Source organism: Somniosus microcephalus, chromosome 21 (genome assembly GCF_052327205.1).
Source record: "Somniosus microcephalus isolate GS21.2 chromosome 21, FLI_Smic_1.0, whole genome shotgun sequence".
Classification (NCBI taxonomy): Eukaryota; Metazoa; Chordata; class Chondrichthyes; order Squaliformes; family Somniosidae; genus Somniosus; species Somniosus microcephalus.
In genome coordinates this window covers 2,689,785-2,711,307 of record NC_141007.1, presented here as the reverse complement: position 1 = coordinate 2,711,307, position 21,523 = coordinate 2,689,785, and the positions used below count along the sequence as shown (strand labels likewise).

General features: G+C 46.7%; 1 protein-coding gene across 1 annotated transcript in view; it reads left to right on the top strand.

The window, feature by feature from the left end:
• The window catches only part of acsf2 (acyl-CoA synthetase family member 2), a 325,180-nt gene that overhangs the window by 96,109 nt on the left and 207,548 nt on the right, over window positions 1-21,523 (top strand). Inside the window, exons 7-8 of the mRNA XM_085963196.1 lie at window positions 13,311-13,406; window positions 16,205-16,353. Of these exons, the coding sequence (XP_085819322.1) occupies window positions 13,311-13,406; window positions 16,205-16,353 (245 nt within the window). The remainder of the gene's footprint in view (window positions 1-13,310; window positions 13,407-16,204; window positions 16,354-21,523) is intronic.

Here is a 21,523-nt window from a genome sequence, read left to right as displayed (position 1 = left end):
AAGCCTGTATATTGTGTTGTATAAGTTAGTGCACCTCCAGACTTTGTTCAGTAAACACCTGTGAAACCAACTCCTGCCTTCAGTGTCTCTATTAACACACAGACACAACAGTGGCGACGGATTGGAAACAGACTTACCTGCAATTCAGCAGCACCTCAAGGACATCGATTCCTCAGACGTCCAAAGTCGAAGAAAAGCTAGCCGAGCTGGTGGCAGGTAGTGCAATAATCCTTCCTGGGCGTCGGGCTGGAGCTCCATCAGCTGGTTCAGCAGCGAAGGCGGAGACAAGCAGTAACAGACGGGGAGGGAGCACTCGGGAGACGGCCGGCGCTGCAAGTAGGTCGGCGTTCAGACCTAGCAGAGAGAGTCCGGCGGGAACGAGTCTCCACCTGTAAATCATAAAAATAAAAAAAAAAACGCGGAAAATAGCGTTGTCATCGGCAGCAGCGGCGGGGAAGCGCAGGAAGTTCCATATCTTTTCTGCAGCGTTGTCATCGGCAGCAGCGGCGGGGAAAGAAAAGCGCGGGAAGCGCCATTTTTTTTTCAGGATGCCTAAGGCTGGCAATATTGATGCTTTTGATAGCAATATAGAGGATTGGACCACATGTGGAAAGAGTGGAGGTATATTGCACCACAAATGGAATAGAAAATGATAAAAAAGCATCAGTACTTCTAAATCTAATGGGCGCAAAGACATACGGGCTGTTACGAAACTTAATCACTCCAGCCAAACCAAAGGACAAGAATTTTAAGGAAATTGTTGATACCCTACAGGAGCACTTAAACCCAACGCCGCTGCTGATAGCGGAACGATTCAAATTCTTCAAGAGGAATCAACACAAGAATGAAAGTAACGCTGATTACCTCACCGAATTAAGAAAGCTATCAAAGCACTGCCAATTCGGGGCAGGACTAGCAGATTATCTTCGAGACAAATTCGTCTGTGGTCTCCTAAGTGAAGGAACACAGAAAAGGCTGCTTTCTGAGAAAGATTTGACACTGGACAAGGCTTTCAGTATGGCTGTATCGTACGAAGCAGCCGCAAGAGGAGCTGCAGAGATACAACAAAAGACACAGGACTTCGGCACCCATGAAATGACACAGGGTTTCGAGAGATGTTATCGCTGCGGCAGATCCACCCATGACCAGAGGGACTGCTGGTTCAAGGACAAAGCATGCAGGCAATGCGGAAAGATTGGACACATTGTACGGGTATGCCGATCTGGACAAAAAAAATCCACGGACAGGAAAAAAAAATCAATAAAAAGTACAGAAAGGTACAAATAATGACGGACAGTAGCTCCGAAGACCAGAAGAGCGATAGCGACTCCGAAAACAAGAGACTAAGCTGTCTCAAATTACATAATGTAATTGCCAAAGAAGATTACCAGACCATTTGGGTTACCCTCACGATAGCAGGGTCCCCAGTTAAAATGGAGCTAGATACAGGATCAGCTCTGACCGTCATAAATCGACGGGATTACGAGCGGCTATTTCAGCATATACCTTTAAAAGACACATCCATTATCTTGAAAACATATACGGGGCAGAAAGTATACCCCAAAGGAAAAATAAGGGTGCCTGTTGTATACAACGGCAAGGAAATACAGAAGTTGTATTTATACGTTCTACAAGATGGTGGTCCACCGCTGTTGGGACGTGAATGGATCAGGAAAATACGTTTAGACTGGCACTCCATTCAGGCACTGACGGTGACCAGTAAGGAAAAAAATGACGATGACGTCATACCTGAACGATTAAAAGACATTTTGGCCAACGCCAAGGAAGTGTTTCAAGAGAAACTAGGAACCTTGAAAGGCATCACCGCCTCAATAAAAGTGGAAGATGCGGCAATTCCCAAGTTTTTTAAGGCAAGACCGGTGCCATACGCAATTCGTCCAGCAGTCGAGGCAGTGCTGGAGAATTTGGAAAAGGCAGGCGTATTATCCAAAACAGATTGGAGCGAGTGGGCAACACCCATCCTCCCGGTCATGAAGAAAACGTTGAATAATGATAAATCTGAAGAACAGAGAAAAATTCGCATCTGTGGCGACTTCAAGGTGACTGTAAACCCGGCCCTTCACACGGTACAGTATCCTCTTCCGAGGATAGAAGATATTTTCGCCTCACTATCCGGAGGGAAACGTTTCACCAAAATTGACTTGGCACAGGCATATCTACAGATGGAGGTTGAAGAGGCCTCTAAAAAGTATCTCACGATAAATACACACAAAAGCCTGTACCAGTACAATCGACTGGTTTTCAGAGTAGCATCCGCTCCAGCTATCTGGCAAAGAGCTATGGAGCAAGTCCTCCAAGGGATTCCGGGGACTCAATGCTACCTAGACGACATCCTTGTAACAGAAGAAAACGACAACGAGCACCTTACCAATTTGGAGCAGGTGCTCACTAGGCTGAGCGAACGGGGCCTACGAGCAAATCGCCCCAAGTGCGAATTTTTCCAGAATCAAATATCATATTGTGGCCACATAATTAATAAGGCAGGGTTGCATAAGTCACCTGAAAAAATTGAAGCGGTCATAAAAGCCCCAGCATCTGAAAATGTTTCACAATTAAGGTCGTTCCTGGGATTAATAAATTACTATCATAAATTTTTACCGAACTTATCAACTCTTCTGCACCCTCTTAATGAACTGCTACAAACAGGAGTAATTTGGAAATGGAGCGAAGACTGTAAACGTGCCTTCCATAAATGCAAAGGCTTGATCACGTCCAAGGAAGTTTTGGCTCATTACAACCCATCACTGCCAATCAGACTGGCGTGCCATGCATCCCCTTACGGCATAGGAGCGGTGTTATCACATAGATTCCCTGATGGTTCGGAACGGCCGATAGCTTTTGCGTCGCGCTCATTGAACTCAGCTGAGCGTAACTATGCCCAAATCGACAGGGAAGCACTCAGCCTGGTATGGGGAGTGAAGAAATTCAACCATTACCTACACGGACAAAAATTTACCTTGTTGACTGACCATCAACCCCTCATCTCCATATTCAACCCTAAAAAGGGTGTTCCCATTATGACAGCGCAAAGGCTACAGAGGTGGTCCCTTTTTCTAGGGGCACACCAATATAACATAGAATACAAAGGATCAAAACAGCATGGGAATGCTGACGGTTTATCGCGCCTACCATTGCCAACGGTAGAAGAGGCACCTACCGTAGAGCCAGTGGAGATTTTCCACTCTACCATAGTCGAATGTCTACCAGTGACAAATTCTGCCATTGAAAGGAAAACTAGAAATGACCCGACTCTCTCACGAGTCTACGATTTAACAGTGAAGGGATGGCCAGCACATGGCGAACCACTGTTGCCAGCATTCTCGCAAAGAAGAGAACAGCTGTCAGTGTGCCGAGGAACCTTGATGTGTGGATCCAGAATGGTGATTCCACCCAAACTCCAGGATAAAGTGCTAAAGGAGCTTCACGAGGGGCATCTGGGTGGAGTGAAAATGAAGAACCTAGCCAGGGCGTTTGTATGGTGGCCAGGTATCGATGGAGACATCGAAGAAATGACCAAGAGCTGCCTAGGATGCCAGAAGGTCCAAAACGCTCCACCACAAGCCCCTCTACATCCATGGGAGTGGCCCTCATCTCCGTGGCAAAGGGTACACATCGACTTTGCTGGTCCATTTATGGACTCAATGTTCTTAATCGCGGTTGATGCACACTCCAAGTGGCCGGAGGTAATAAAGATGTCCTCCACCACCACGGAGAAAACCATCACAGTATTAAGGACCATATTTGCCAGGAATGGGCTGCCTGAGCAGATCTGTTCTGATAATGGACCGCAATTTGTGTCCGAAGAATTCAGGAAGTTCTTAAAAAAACAATGGGGTTAAGCACTACACGTCCGCCCCATACCATCCCGCCACCAATGGATTGGCTGAAAGGTTTGTCCAGACCTTCATAAAGGCCATGGGTAATGAAGACATAAAACTTCAGCATAAGGTGGATAACTTCTTGTTTGCATACAGGAATGCAACACATATGGTTACAAACCAAATTCCCGCCATGATGTTCTTCAATAGAAGCCTAAGATGCCGGCTGGATTTGATCAAGCTAAACATCAGAAGGGACGTGGAGAACGTCCAAAGATGTGCGGGTTAGGTTGATTGGCTATGATAAATTGACCCTTAGTGTTAGGGGGATTAAATACGTGGGGTTACGTCGATAGGGTGGGATATGTGTTGGTGCAGGCTCGATAGGCCGAAATGGCCTCTATCTGCACTGTGGGGTTTCTGTGATTCTGTGAACCGGCAATTTCAAGGCATGAATGAAAGGCCAACTAGAACCTTCCAGATAGGTCAACAAGTTTTGGCCCGGGACTACCGTACCGAGAAATGGCAGCCTGGAACTATCTGCACACGACTAGGACCGCTGATGTATACCGTGGACATTGGAGAAAGCATAATAAGGCGCCATGCTGACCAAATCATAGTCATCCGAAAAGGGACAACCTACACCACAACTCCATATGCCTAATGATGAAGTAGAGATACCCATAGTATCTACCTCCGATCCGGTGATACTGGAACCCGATGAACCCGACACTGGCATTCAAGCCGAATCAGCCTTGCCAAAAGAACCTACCACACCACCAGAAACTACTACACCACCGAGGCGTTATCCGGACCGAGTCAGGAAGCCTCCAGAGAGACTGACTTATAATTGATTAACTGCAGCAATGTGTAGATTATTGTTCTTGTAACATGTAATTAATGATTACTTAAAATATTATGTACTGGTTGGCTAAAAGGGGAGGAATTGTAGTGTATGTGCCTTTAAGAGCCCCCTGTGTACTGTAATGCCGGTAATGGCCACTCGGGCTATATAAGCCTGTATATTGTGTTGTACCAGTTAGTGCACCTCCAGACTTTGTTCAGTAAACACCTGTGAAACCAACTCCTGCCTTCAGTGTCTCTATTAACACACGGTCACAACATCAGTGAGTGGGTGAGAACATGGCAGATGGAATAAAACGTGGATAAATGTGAAGTTATCCACTTTGGTAGAAAAAACAGAGGCAGAGTATTTCCTAAATGGTGAATGATTGGGGAATGCAGATGCTCAAAGGGACCTGGGTGTCCTTGTACATGAGTCACTGAAAGTGAATGTGCAGGTTCAGCAAGCCATTAGGAAGGCAAATGGTATGCTGGCCCTCAATACAAGAGGATTTGAGTACAGGAGTAAACAAGTCTTACTTCAATTATATAGGACCTCGGTGAGACCACACCTGGAGTACTGTGTACAATTTTGGTCTCCTTACCTAAGGAAGGCCATAAAGGGAGTGCAACGAAGGTTCACGAGATTGATTCCTGGGATGGCGGGACTGTCGTATGAGAAGAGATTGAGTAAACTAGGCCTGTATTCTCATGAATTCAGAACAATGAGAGGGGATCTCATTGAAGCATACAAAATTATTACAGGGCTTGATAGGGTGGATGCTGGGAGAATGTTTCCCTTGGCTGGGGAGTCTAGAACCAGGGGCCACAGCCTCAGGATAAAGGGTTGGCCATTCAGGATTGAGATGAGAAGAAATCTCTTCACACAGAGGGTGGTGAATCTTTGGAATTTTGTACCCCAGAGGGCTGTGGAGGCTCAGTCATTGGGTATATTCAAAACAGAAGTCGATAGATTTCTGACTAGTAAAGGGACATGGCGATAGGGCCAGTGAATGGAGTTGAGGCAGAAGATCAGCCATGATCTCATTGCATGGCGGAGCAGGCTCGAAGGGCCGAATGGCTGACTCCTGCTCCTATTTCTTTTATGCTCTAAAAAGAGAGACCAGTGATGGGTCCGATACAGAATAAAGCTCGGCATTACAATGTACGCAGAATTTCTGACCCCTGCAATGGTTAGCTGTGTCATGGGGCAAAGGACTATTGGATCCAGTTCAAGGGATGTTGCTATACTAAAGAAAATTGACCGGTAGTTAATTGTATTACCATGTATGGCATTTCTCCTTGGAGATCTCCAACTAAGCCAGTGACATATAATATCTAGTGTAAATACGCCTTCAACCTAGTTGGATTTGGCTGTCAGCTCTGACCAAAATCCTAATCGTGACTTGGAATGGAATGAAACTCTTTTTTCCAGCATCAGAAACCAAAGTCAAGCACTTTCAAATCACATTTGAAATCATAATTGGTTTGGAGCAAAATAAAGCTCCCTCTTTACTGCCCCAACAACGCACCTCCGAAGAACATCGTCTACTGCACCAGCAGTGTGACCGTTTCCATTTCCCGCATTAGCCTTCATTGGGTTTCTGATTGAGATTGCCATTCAGTGCAGAATTAGAAGCAGCCTTGTCCTGTAGGCCAGTGCCAATTGGGAACTGAGTGGAGACTGCTTCATCTCATGATGTCCGATCTCGACACCTAGCAAACAGGGAACCTTTACAGGGGCGGTGTTGGCTTTGCGGCGCCCTATGCAAAGGTTTGGATTGGGGCCCCTATAGTTTACTAGACAAACCGTGCACTGGATCCGCTCTAAGCCCCCCACCGCGTGACTAGCTGGAGGGCCCCCCTGGACATCAAAGGATATGGGGATAGTGCTGGGAAAGTGGAGTTCAGGTAGAAGATCAGCCATGACCTTATTGAATGGCGGAGCAGGCTCGAAGGGCCGAATGGCTGACTCCTGCTCCTATTTCTTTTATGTTCTTATGTGATTGGCTGGAGGGTCCCTGTGACCAGCTCGGGTTCAATGGTCCGAAAGCCACCCATGGACCTTCATTTCACCAATTTGGGTTGGGTTTTATCCCAAGTCCCAGAGGTGAAATGTTGGTGTCTAACCCAGTGCACTAACTATTCCGAGTGTGGGTTTCTGTTTTGTGCAGTTATGGTGTAGGATCCAATGCATTATTGGCAATCAGTTACTTTTGTAAGCCTGAAATAAAGCTGATGTCCCAACATCTCGCTACCAGCATTACTCGCCTCCAGGCTCATTCTGAGCAACTATGAGGTAATATTGTTGGCAGTCGCATGACGGACTCTGTCAGGAAGCAAATGGCTAACCTATAAGTCGAAGTTTGAGATTGGAGAGTGTGCTCCATCAATGTACCTCATTGCCTTTTTCTAAGCCCTGCCATCGTTCAGTTCAATTCATTGCTCATAATTAGAGGAACTTTTATATTTTACCGTTTCTGTAATTTGAGTCGTGGGACGTTCTTGTGCTAGGTTCCCAAATTTACCTTGCTCAAATCAGATTCTAGTTTCCGACAGAGGGGAACATACCCATGTTTTTGTGATCTTGCTCTTGGGATACGGAAACCAAGTTTCGGCATATAGACCCAGGAAGACAGCACATGGACATTTACCTCTCTCAGCGCAAACCACAGAAGCTCCTAAATGTAAACGCTCCTTAAGTGTGATTAACATTGGGAATGGACCCTGGGTGAAGCAGTGCAGTGAACAACCCGAGATGCTATGATGGGTGATTGTGGACTTTTCTTGATGGATGAGCTAAGATTGGCCAGTGACAAATTGAAGCATTTCTGTCTAGCATGTACCTGGTTTTGACTCATTTTAAGTTGGTGCGTGAGGGGTTAAAACTAGCTTCACACGCAAGAAAATTCCAACTATTGCAGAAACAGTTGTTGCCAGGCAGTTGCCCAAGGGAGGAACGAAGGCAGTCAATTCAAATTCAAATACATTTGTTCAAATATATTTCTTGATTGGCAGCAACTGTTAGAAAATTCACTGGGGTGTGGTCAGTTTCCTTAGGTTGAATAAATACCTTGTCATTTTCAACTTGGGGAATCTATGTATAGCCTTTGAAAACATGTAGTCAGGCCACATAGCTCCATTGGGGGGTAAGAAAGAGACAAGAGTTGCTACAGAATCACAGAATGGTACAGCACAGAAGGCCATTCGGCCCATAAGGAGAACAACCCCAGTGTAACAACAACAACTTGTATTTATATAGTGCCTTTAATATAGTAAAATATCCCAAGCAGAAGCTCAAACAAAGTTTGACACCGAGCTACATGAGATATTAGAGCAGATTTTAAGGGGCATCTTAAAGAAGGAAAAAGAGGAAGAGATGCGGAGAGGTTTAGGAAGGGAATTCCAGAGCTTAGGGCCTGGGCAGCTGAATGGTGGAGCGATTAAAATCGGGGATTCTCGAGGCCTGAATTGGAAGAATGCAGATATCTCGGGGGTGGGGGGTGGCGGCCAGGAGCCAGGTGTGAAGGGTGAACGGGACTTGGTGCGAGTTAGGGTACGGACAGCAGAGTTTTGGATGATCAAGTTTACGAAGGGTAAAAGGTGGGAGGTCTCCACATCACTGAAGTCCCTCACCTCTGGTACCATTCTAGTAAATCTCCTCTGCACCCCCTCCACAGCTTTGATCAACTTGTCCAGCCACCTTCAGAGATTTGTGTATATACACCCCCAGGCCTCTCTGTTCCTGCACCCCCTTTAAAACTGCAATGCAAGACTGTTCCTCATATCGTAGTTTAAAGTTGCAAACTAATATATACAAAGCACTGGCAAAGTCCAACTCCTGTAAAAATATGTTAATTTTTTACTGTTAATTTTATGACTAAAGTGTGAACCAAAGTCTGGTGCAGCACTATTCTACCATGTTCCAAAGACAAACAGAATCACATGATGAAACCAATAGCTGAAATAAAGTGAGAAGCTCTTTATTTGTGAGACACACTTCACATGTGCCTTGATATCTGGACCAGTGTAAACATTCTGGGACATGGGGAGCGAGAGCTCGCCTACACGAGTAGTATGAAACACACATGCCAAAAAGAGCTTGACTAAAAACCCCAAAGATGTAACCGGGCTGTAAAGTTTTGGGATTGTTTAGCCCGATGGCCTGGAAGAGATTTTGATTTCATTCATTGCTTTAAGGGTTTGATTCAGCATTGAAAGGGCGAACTCCCCGAGAGGAAACATCGGCCCAGAAATCCGGGTCGGGGGCTTCCCGCGGGTGCAAGCCTCCGACCTGCACTTACCTAGCGCGCTGGCCGTTGAGCTGTGGGCCCGCGTGGGATTCCGATCCTGGGCCTCCTCCAACTGCTGGCGCGCAGTGCTTGTGTATCCCGGGGGCGCAGTTAGTTCGAAGCGTCCCCTGGGATCACGTGGGCCATGGAGAGCCAATCGGAGCAGGGAATCTGTATTCATAGATTTGACGGGAAGACCTGTCAAATCTATGAATACAATTCAGCCCCAAAACATAACTAAAACTTCAAATCAATTTTTTTTTTTAAATCGCATTTTTAAAATAACTATAAATCACATAAAATAACTTAAACAATTTAAATTTTTGAAAAAATTAATGGGCCAGAAATTCGCGACCAAAGGCGTGAGTGCGCTCGGGGTACTCACGCATCTGGCCATTGGAAATGCCGGCGTTCAGCATGAACAGCGCATGCGGGGAACGCCGGCATTTCCAGACCTCGAGCGCGTGCGACTGCACAGGCAGCGCTTGCGCAGTGAACTTCGTAGATTTCATTCATGAAATCCGTGAGGGTAAGTCCTCAGAATTTACACTTGAAAAAAGCAAGTGTAAAGTGGTTCATTGGCTGCGGAGGAAGAAACATTTTATCGTGGAGCTTCTGAAACGCAATATTTTTGTTTGGGAAAGGGAGGGAAGTTATTTTAAGAAATTTTAAGTAAGTTTTAAAGTTAAAATTTTTTTTTTTTTAAAAAGGCTTTTCAGAACGGTAGGTAGAAGGAGCAATTGTGGCTGTGTGAATGGAATGTGAGAATGAGTTATGTATGTATATGTCCACATATATTCCTTTACGTATATGTATGTATGTTTTATATTCCTTTACTAATGTGTATGAAGTGGTGGAAGGATTTATGGCCATGATTAACGCTCATTCCGTGACCGTAACCATCTTTGTTTTTAATTATGATTTTCCAATAAGTTACTTTCTCTGAAAGTCATAATTAAATAATACATTCATACACATAAGTAAAGGAATATATACACAACACGCAAAGGAATATATACAGACATACATACTTTCAGAAGCTCCACGATAATAAATATCTTCCTCCGCAGCCTCTGGAGCAACTGTACCCATGCTTTTTTCATGTGTAAGTTGTAATGACTTGACCTCACTGAAAGCATTAATGAAAGCGGCGAATTATACTGCGCACGCGCTGCCTGTGCAGTCGCACGCGTTCTGCCTCTGAACCCCTTCGTTCAGAGGACAGGAAATGCCGGTTTTCCCCACATGCACTGTGCATGCTGAAAACCGGCATTTCATCCAGCCAGATGCGTAAGTACCCCGACCGTACTCGCGCATTTGGAAGGGAATTACTGGGCCAACATTTTACATGTCAATAAAATGAAAAATTTAACAATTGCACGACTTGCCCCCTCGCATCTGCGACTGAGGGTCCAAGGAGGTGCATTGCGCAAGAGGTCATCATCGTACGTATCCTCACACTGTTCCCTTTGGGGAACTGTATGAAGTGGTGGAAGGATTTATGGCCGTGATTAACGCTCATTCCGTGACCGTAACCATCTTTGAACCAGCCATTAGGGTGGTTAGTCCTATGGCGGGAGGGTTTTACGGGCTCCCACAACCCATCTGAGGGGGGGAGGGGGCCACCAACACCCACGGACGCAAGTATCCCGCTGGATGTCCACCCAGAATTTAAAGTTGGAGCTCCGACTCCACTTGCCGGGACTGTCTGGAGTGGGGTTCAAAACCCTACTCCTTCTGGCCCAGCGGCGGGGATGCTTACTGCTACGCAAAAGGCCCACTCCGCACAAAAGGTGACACCCATACGTTTCCTGCGCCTTTTCCCTCCCCGTGACTGGAGCCCTATGCTGCCATTTCACGTTGCTAATCGGATTGGGCCTTTGTCATAGCGGTAGGATCCCCGCCGCTGGGCCAGATCAGGGTAGGGTTTCGAACCCCGCTCCAGACAGTCCCGGCAAGTGGAGTCGGAGCTCCGGCTCTAAATTCTGGGTTGACATCCAGTGGGATATTTGCGTCCGTGGGTGTGGGTGGCCCCCCCTCCTTGTATAGCTTGTGGGAGCCCGTAAAACCCTCCCGCCATAGGACTAACCGCCCTAATGGCTGGTTCAAAGATGGTTACGGTCACGGAATGAGCGTTAATCATGGCCATAAATCCTTCCACCACTTCATACAGTTCCCCAAAGGGAACAGTGTGAAGACACGTATGACGACGACATTGCTAAATAAATAAATGGAATTAAAAAAATTCTTTTAGGGCTTTTAAAAGTCTTTAAATTGCTTTAATTCTCTTTAAAACTACTTCAGATTACTCAAAATAATGTAAACATTTAAAAAAGTTTATAAAAGTTACCAAAATCTTCAAAAAACTTCCAAAAACCTATTTAAACTGCTGCTTTGCATGTAAAAATCCTTAGCAGCTTGACAGAAACATTGGGGGCGTGTCCAGTGAAACTGAGACCTCAAGGGGCGTGTCTCACTTACACTGCACGCTCCTGGCTTCGCGCTGGCTGCACTCCTGGGCGGCGTGACGTCATACGCTGCCCGGGAATGTGCTTTCTATTTCTGCAAGTTCAGGCGTCCCAGAAGCTGATCGGCACGAGCGCGGGGTAAGTGCAAATACGGGGCTTGCACGCGCTGCAAGCCCCGTTCTGGAATTTCTGGGCCAATTAGTTTCTAACAGGGCGAAAAAAATAAACTTACCTTTCTTTAAAGTATTTAAAAATAATAAGCCTGTGGAAAATGTTTTAATTTAACTTAATTCACCACTTACCTTGTTAAAAGCAGGCCTTGCGACTGCTTTTTAAAAGTGTAACTGCTGGAGACTTACCCTCCCGGAGAAACCTGGAAAAGAACCGGAAGTTCCAGGCGTACGCGCTGCCTCTCCGGCGCACGCGTTCGACCTGTGAACCCCTTCCTTTAAGGGAACGGAAGTTCCGGTTTCCCGCGCATGCGCAGTGCATGCACGAAACCGGCACATTCGTTGGGCCTACGCGTGCATACCCAGCGTGTACTCGCCCATGGGGACCCGAATTTCTGGCCCATTTTTAACCAAACATTTAGAGCCAGTTAGGATGCTGTTTTGCAAACAATCAGACATCACTGAGTACATTCCACAGGAGTTCAGGCCCGGCTGATGGTTCTGAATGGTTCCAAAGGTAGAATACCAGCCGGGGCAACCACCAGAGACTCTTCACTTTTTCACGTTGAATTAGGGTTTGAGACAATGAGGTTTGTTAAGGTCTGGCCCTAGGTATTCCTTGACACTATGATAGAATAGGATTTCATTACATGTACCCGGCAGAGGGCTTGACTGGACAGGGCATAAAGCTGCCACAAGCCTCCTTGCGAAGGGGGCTGCATTTCATTCAAGATGGTAGTTCTGGCGACTCAGCAGGCAACTCTTCAGCACACACATTAAGGGAAGAATCAGTGGATTGTCTTTCATGTCCTCTTTTGCTCACTCCTTTGTTCTCTCTTGCGCTCACTGACTGACGCTTGAGAATCAGTGAGACCGAGAGGCTGCAGACTTCAGTGTGACTGTGTACAGTCTGTAATCACAGAATCACAGAAACCCCACAGTGCAGATAGAGGCCATTTCGGCCCATCGAGCCTGCACCGACACATATCCCACCCGATCCCCGTAACCCCTACACCAACACATATCCCACCCTATCCCTGTAACCCCATGTATTTAATCCCCCTAACACTAAGGGTCAATTTATCATAGCCAATCAACCTAACCCGCACATCTTTGGACTGTGGGAGGAAACCGGAGCACCCGGAGAAAACCCACGCAAACACGGGGAGAATGTGCAAACTCCACACAGACAGTCGCCCGAGGCCGGATTCGAACCCGGGTCTCTGGCGCTGTGAGGCAACAGTGCTAACCACTATGCCACCGTGCTGCAGGAAGCCAGACCAGTGAGCGCAGGGGCAAATCATTTGTAAAGGTTCTGCAGAGCACAGTGGCTAAGACTTGTATTATTATTTTAATGGTATGAGGAGCAGTGACAGGGATCTATTTTGCTGGAAAACTATTCTGCTCATTCATATGTTAAAGTAGTTTGTTACAATCCGCCTTTTCTCACGAGTGTGCTTTTCAGCCCACCTTCCAAAGAGCAATGTACACGGTGACACGTGCCAGATCCACCACACATGATGATGTCTATCTTATGATCACCAGGTCACAATACCATTTAACTAGATATTGAGCAGTAAAGGTGTGCTCCAGAGCATAAAGGACAGGAGGCCCACTTATGGGAGCGACTAGTAACTGCTCTATGTAAATATAAGTATCTCCGATATACATTTTACAGTGCATGTGTGTTTTTCCTAGGGCACCACAGGAAGCCCCAAAGGCACCATCCTTACCCACCATAATATTGTCAACAATGCCCGTTTCATGGGCAACAGGGTGGGCTACACTTGGCGGGTAAGTTCATGTATTTTGGTAGGCATTACATTTCCTTCAGTGATGATGTCTCATTTACAAAACATTTACTCCCTTTTTAGTAGCACACTTGTGAACTGATTTCCTTCCCTAAAGGACATTAGTGAACCAGTTGGGTTTTTACGACAGTCCAACAGTTTCATGGTCACTTTTACTGATCCCAGATCTCTTATTTCCAGATTTAAAAAAAACAGTATTGAAATTCTCAAACTGCCATTATGGGCGTTGGGCTTCGGTTCTCTCGGTTATTGCTCTCGGGATTACTAATCCTAACGCTACCATTTCTCAGGTTTTCTTGAATTGGCCACAGGTTTTTCTGATTTTTGCTGCTCTTGTGAACTAGGAGTTGGCTGGTGAATGGTATACGAGGTTGTACCATTGACTGGATGGGTTGGGCTTGACTGACCTGATGATCAGAGAAGTTATGTACAAACCTCCTTAACTCTACACCAAGTTACTCTCATCAAGATGTCCTCCTCTCTTAGCCTTGGCATCAAGCAACTCCTTTATCCTCTGTGATTTCAACCATACATAGCTCCCCAGAACCGTTATAGAAACGTAGAAGATAGGAGCAGGAGTAGGCCATTTGGCTCCTCAAGCATGTTCCGCCATTTAATGAGATCATGGCTGATCGTCCAAACTCAGTACCCTGTCCCTGCTTTCTCCCCATATCCCTTGATCCCTTTAGCTTTAAGAAATATATCTAACTCCTTCTTGAATATATTTAATGAATTGGCCTCAACTGCCTTCTGTGGTAGAGAATTCCACAGGTTCACCACTCTCTGGGTGAAGAAATTCCTCCTCATCTCTGTCCTAAATGGCTTACCCCTTATCCTTAGACTGTGACCCCTGGTTCTGGACTCCCCCGCCATCGGGAACATCCTTCCTGCATCTAGTCTGTCCAGTCCTGTTAGAATTTTATAAGTTTCAATGAGATCCCCTCTTATTCTTCTAATCTCTAGCGAATATAAGGCTAATCAACTCAATCTTTCTTCATACGTCATTCCTGCCATCCCAGGTATCAGTCTGGTGAATCTTCGCTGCACTCCCTCCATGGCAAAAACATCCTTCCTCAGATAAGGCGACCAAAACTGCACACAATACTCAAGGTGCGGTCTCACCAAGGCCCTGTACAACTGCAGCAAGATAGCCTTCTTCCTGTACTCGAATCCTCTTGCTATGAAGGCCAACATATCATTTGCAGCCTTAGCCGGCTGCTGCACCTGCATGCTTACCTTCAGCGACTGGTGCACAAGGACACCCAGGCCTCGTTGTACTTCCCCTTCTCCCAATCTATTGCCATTCAGATAATAACCTGCTTTCCTGTTTTTGTCACCAAACTGGATAACCTCGCATTTATCCACATTATACTGCATCTGCCCAATCACCCAACCTGTCCAAATCATAGAGTTTCTCGGCATCCTCCTCACAGCACACACGCCCACCCAGCTTTGTGTCATCTGCAAACTTGGAGATATTCCATCTAGTTCCCTCGTCTAGATCATTAATATATATTGTGAATAGCTAGGGTCCTAGCACCGATCCCTGTGGTACCCCACTAGTCACTGACTGCCACTCGGAAAAAGACCCGTTTATTCCAACTCTTTGCTTCCTGTCTGCCAACCAGTTCTCTAAGTCAGTACCTTACCCCCAATCCCATGTGCTTTAACTTTGCACGCTAACCTCTTATGTGGGACCTTATCTAAAGCCTTCTGAAAGTCCAAATACACCACATCCACTGGTTCTCCCTTATCTATTTCACCAGTTACATCCTCAAAAAATTCCAGTAGATTAGTCAAGCACGATTTACCTTTTGTAAATCCATGTTGACTTTGTCCGATCCTGTTATCGCCAACGTTTCTGCCCTCCCATCATCCCTCAGTCTCACCCATTATATAAATCCTCTCACCCGGACGGGGTGACTGGAGTGCACTGTGTGGAATTTTTATTCTGATTTGATCCCTTCAATTTAACTTTGTTATTTCAGTTCTTTTACAAATCAGTATGGGTGGTCTATCCCACAAAGGTGGTTTCTGGGTGGGGTTGGTTGTGATCTTCCTCTGAGTTTGATGGTTTCTGGGTGGGGTTGGGTGGGCTATTTAGGAATGCCAGTATCCTATCTCAGAACAGGATCTCCAGCATGTGCAGGTTTCATGCTTTATATTCTATTTATCTACATTAAAGTCCATCTACCTATCCTGTTCCCACCTACTCCGGATGCCTCTGAATGCTCTACATGTATTGGGACTATTCCATGTTCTGGCTGGCAACACCCTGCATCCGTTTTAATGATTCTCTTTGTGTTCTTGGCATTTTGTTACCATAGTAACAAAAGCTCTCCCAATAGCTGAAGCACAGATCTAAAGGCTGAACGTCTAAGGGTCAATCCCAATTCCATATACGGCTAGCAATCTCAAGGTGGTTTCTATGGTGACGCTGCCCCGGGTGGTTTCTATGGTGACGCTGCCCCGGGTGGTTTCAATGGGGCGCTGCTATTCGATGTCTTGATGTCCGTCCTCTAGCCCACGGGCAATCACTTTCAATGGCAGCTGCTTGAAAGTTCCCAGATGTGATGTGCCCTGTAGTCGAGCAGCACACACACACTCACTGTGTAGGCTTACACATGAAGAATGGTCATTTGGGTGATGCACCACTGGTGCTCAATCAACGTGGCACCCAAACCCCAGTAAAAGTCACCACCTTGACAAGAGGAGAGAACATTGGCAGGAAATACTATATTAACAAATTCTCTTGTTTTGTCCTCTCTTTGAAACTTTCAGGATGCCCGGATCTGTGCGCCAGTCCCCCTCTATCACTGCTTTGGGTGTGTGGCATCCTCTCTTCTATCAGTCATCTATGGGTGCTTTGTCGTTTTTAGTTCTCCGAGTTTTGAAGGACGGGCAGCCCTTGAAGCGATCCAGAATGAAAGGTACAGTAGAGTCAGAGAAAGTTACAGCACGGTGGGAGGCCATTCGGCCCATCGTGTCCGCACCCGCCAACAAAGAGCGATCCAGCCCAATCCCACTTCCCAGCTCTCGGTCCGTAGCCCTGCAGGTTAGAGCATCCCAAGTACACATCCAAGTACTTTTTAAATGTGGTTAGGGTTCCTGCCTCTACCACCCTTTCAGGCAGTGAGTTCCAGACCCCCACAACCCTCTGGGTGAAGACATTTCCCCTCAAATCCCCTCTAAACCTTCCACTAATTACTTTAAATCTGTGCCCCCTGGTTTTTGACCCCTCTGCTAATGGAAATAGGTCCTTTCTATCCACTTTATCTGTGCCCCTCATAATTTTATACACCTCAATAAGGTCTCCCCTCAGCCTCCTCTGTTCCAAGGAAAACAGACCCAGCCTATCCAGTCTTTCCTCATAGCTAAGATTCTCTACTCCCAGCAACATCCTTGTAAATCTCCTCTGTACCCTCTCTAGTGCAATCACATCTTTCCTGTAATGTGGTGACCAGAACTGCACGCAGTACTCTAGCTGAGGCCTAACTAGTGTTTTATACAGTTGAAGCATAACCCCCCTGCTCTTGTATTCTATGCCACGGCTAATAAAGGCAAGCATTCCGTATGCCTTCTTAACCACCTTATCTACCTGGCCTGCTACCTTCAGGGATCTGTGGACATGCACTCCAAGGTCCCTTTGTTCCTCTACACTACTCCGTGTCCTACCATTTAATGTGTATTCCCTTTCCTTGTTGGCCCTCCCCAAATGCATTACCTCACACTTCTCCGGATTGAATTCCATTTGCCACTGTTCTGCCCACCTGACCAATTTATTGATATCTTCCTGCAGTCTACAGCTTCCTTCTTCAGTATCAACCACACAGCCGATTTTAGTATCATCTGCAAACTTCTTAACCATACCCCCTATATTCAAGTCTAGATCATTGATATATACCACAAAAAGCAAGGGACCTAGTACTGAGCCCTGCGGAACCCCACTGGAAACAGCCTTCCAGTCACAAAAACACCCATCAACCATTACCCTCTGCTTCCTGTCTCCGAGCCAGTTTTGAATCCAACTTGACACTTTGCCCTGGATCCCATGGGCTTTTAACTTCGTGACCAGTCTGCCATGTGGAACCTTATCAAAAGCCTTGCTAAAGTCCATATAAACTACATCAAACGCACTACCCTCATCTCCCCTCCTTCTTACCTCCTCAAAAAATTCAATCAAGTTTGTCAGACACGACCTTCCCTTAACAAATCTGTGCTGACTATCCTTGATTAATCCGTGTCTTTCTAAATGAAGATTTATCCTGTCCGTCAGAATTCTTTCCAATAATTTCCCACCACCGAGGTTAGGCTGACTGGCCTGTAATTACTCGGTCTATCCTTTTCTCCCTTTTTAAACAAGGGTACCACATTAGCAGTCCTCCAGTCCTCCGGCACCACACCTGAAGCCAGAGAGGATTGGAAAATGATGGTCAGGGCCTCTGCTATTTCCTCTTTCGCTTCGCTTAACAGCCTGGGATACATTTCATCTGCGCCTGGGGATTTATCCACTTTTAAAGCTGCTAAACCCCTTAATACTTCCTCTCTCACTGTGTTTATTTCATCTAATATTTCACACTCCTCCCCCTGATAGCAATGTCTGCTTCGCCCCTCTCCTTTGTGAAAACAGACACAAAGTATTCATTAAGAACCCGACCGACGTCTCCCGCCTCCACACACACATTACCCTCATGATCTCTAATAGGCCCTACCCTTTCTTTAGTTATCCTCTTACTCTAAACATCTTTTGGTTTTCCATGATTTTACTTGCCAAGAATTTTTCATGCTCTCTTTGCTTTCCTAATATCCTTTTCAATTGTACAATGTTGATACAACTGTGGTTCCTGTTTGAGAGAAAAGCAGGGGTACAGAGAGACCTGGTGTAACTGGGCCCGAGGCAACAGCACTGCAGCAAAGACCAAGGGACCTGAGCCGAGTGGTTGCCATAGTGAAGATGTTGCACTTGGGCATCAATAAGCTGATCATAGATTTCCCACTAAACTGCAAAATCACTCTTTGGTAGCAGGGTGGTTGATTAGTGGAAATGGAAGAAGTGTCACACTGGTGGTGGTTTAATGGGACAGTGTAGAGGGAGCTTTACTCTGTATCTAACCCGTGCTGTACCTGCCCTGGGAGTGTTTGATGGGACAGTGTAGAGGGAGCTTTACTCTGTATCTAACCCGTGCTGTACCTGCCCTGGGAGTGTTTGATGGGACAGTGTAGAGGGAGCTTTACTCTGTATCTAATCCGTGCTGTACCTGTCCTGGGAGTGTTTGATGGGACAGTGTAGAGGGAGCTTTACTCTGTATCTAACCAGTGCTGTACCTGCCCTGGGAGTGTTTAATGGGACAGTGTAGAGGGAGCTTTACTCTGTATCTAACCCGTCCTGTACCTGCCCCGGGAGTGTTTGATGGGACAGTGTAGAGGGAGCTTTACTCTGTATCTAACCCGTGCTGTACCTGCCCTGAGAGTGTTTGATGGGACAGTGTAAAGGGAGCTTTACTCTGTATCTAACTCCGTGTTGTACCTGCCCTGGGAGTGTTTGATGGGACAGTGTCGAGAGAGCTTTACTCTGTATCTAACCCGTGCTGTACCTGCCCTGGGAGTGTTTAATGGTACAGTGTAGAGGGAACTTTACTCTGTATCTAACCCGTGCTGTACCTGCCCTGGGAGTGTTTGATGGGACAGTGTAGAGGGAGCTTTACTCTGTATCTAACCCGTGCTGTCCCTGCCCTGGGAGTGTTTAATGGGACAGTGTACAGAGAGCTTTACTCTGTATCTAACCCGTGCTGTACCTGCCCTGGGAGTGTTTGATGGGACAGTGTAGAGGGAGCTTTACTCTGTATCTAACCCGTGCTGTACCTGCCCTGGGAGTGTTTGATGGGACAGTGTAGAGGGAGCTTTACTCTGTATCTAACCCGTGCTGTACCTGCCCTGGGAGTGTTTGATGGGACAGTGTAGAGGGAGCTTTACTCTGTATCTAACCCGTGCTGTACCTGCCCTGGGAGTGTTTGATGGGACAGTGTAGAGGGAGCTTTACTCTGTATCTAACCCGTGCTGTACCTGCCCTGGGAGTGTTTGATGGGACAGTGTAGAGGGAGCTTTACTCTGTATCTAACTCGTGCTGTACCTGCCCTGGGAGTGTTTGATGGGACAGTGTACAGAGAGCTTTACTCTGTATCTAACTCGTGCTGTACCTGCCCTGGGAGTGTTTAATGGGACAGTGTAGAGGGAGCTTTACTCTGTATCTAACCGGTGCTGTACCTGGTCTGGGAGTGTTTGATGGGACAGTGTAGAGGGAGCTTTACTCTGTATCTAACCCGTGCTGTACCTGCCCTGGGCGTGTTTGATGGGAGAGTGTAGAGGGAGCTTTACTCTGTATCTAACCCGTGCTGTCCCTGCCCTGGGAGTGTTTGATGGGACTGTGTAGAGGGAGCTGTACTCTGTATCTAACCCGTGCTGTACCTGCCCTGGGAGTGTTTGATGGGACAGTGTAGAGGGAGCTTTACTCTGTATCTAACCTGTGCTGTATCTGCCCTGGGAGTGTTTGATGGTACAGTGTAGAGGGAGCTTTACTCTGTATCTAAGCCGTGCTGTACCTGCCCTGGGAGTGTTTGATGGGACAGTGTACAGAGAGCTTTACTCTGTATCTAACCCAAACTGTACCTGCCCTGGGAGTGTTTGATGGGACAGTGTAGAGGGAGCTTTACTCTGTATCTAACCCAAACTGTACCTGCCCTGGGAGTGTTTGATGGGGCAGTGTAGAGGGAGTTTTACTCTGTATCTAACCTGTGCTGTACCTGCCCTGGGAGTGTTTGATGGTACAGTGTACAGGGAGCTTTACTCTGTATCTAACCCAAACTGTACCTGCCCTGGGAGTGTTTGATGGGGCAGTGTAGAGGGAGCTTTACTCTGTATCTAACCCGTGCTGTACCTGCCCTGGGAGTGTTTGATGGGACAGTGTCGAGGGAGCTTTACTCTGTATGTAACCCGTGCTGTACCTGCCCTGGGAGTGTTTGATTGGACGGTGTACAGAGAGCTTTACTCTGTATCTAACCCGTGCTGTACCTGCCCTGGGAGTGTTTGATGGGACGGTGTAGAGGGAGTTTTACTGTATCTAACCCGTGCTGTACCTGCCCTGGGAGTGTTTGATGGGGCAGTGTAGAGGGAGCTTTACTCTGTATCCAACCCGTGCTGTACCTGCCCTGGGAGTGTTTGATGGGACAGTGTAGAGGGAGCTTTACTCTGTATCTAACCCGTGCTGTACCTGCCCCGGGAGTGTTTGATGGGACAGTGTAGAGGGAGCTTTACTCTGTATCTAACCTGTGCTGTATCTGCCCTGGGAGTGTTTGATGGGACAGTGTAGAGGGAGCTTTACTCTGTATCTAACCCGTGCTGTACCTGCCCTGGGAGTGTTTGATGGGACAGTGTAGAGGGAGCTTTTCTCTGTATCTAACCCGTGCTGTACCTGCCCCGGGAGTGTTTGATGGGACAGTGTAGAGGGAGCTTTACTCTGTATCTAACCTGTGCTGTATCTGCCCTGGGAGTGTTTGATGGGACAGTGTAGAGGGAGCTTTACTCTGTATCTAACCCGTGCTGTACCTGCCCTGGGAGTGTTTGATGGGACAGTGTAGAGGGAGCTTTTCTCTGTATCTAACCCGTGCTGTACCTGCCCCGGGAGTGTTTGATGGGACAGTGTAGAGGGAGCTTTACTCTGTATCTAACCTGTGCTGTATCTGCCCTGGGAGTGTTTGATGGGACAGTGTAGAGGGAGCTTTTCTCTGTGTCTAACCCGTGCTGTACCTGCCCCGGGAGTGTTTGATGATGACACTAGGTTCTTGAAATGGTAAGTGTTCCATTCTCCAGCACTGACATTCCACACACAGCACAGAGCAACCCAACTAAATGTAATATTTTAACAAAACCTTCACAGTCCGAGAGGAGGTCAATTGTGACACTGATTAGGGCCAGTCCAGTGTTGCGGGGAAGGTGGAATCCTGACTGAAGAGAATCAAACGTGAAATTGCGGGAAAATGTGCACGAATTTGTGAGGCGACGGCACATTCAATGACCTTGGAGAGGAAAGGGAGGTTGGAGATG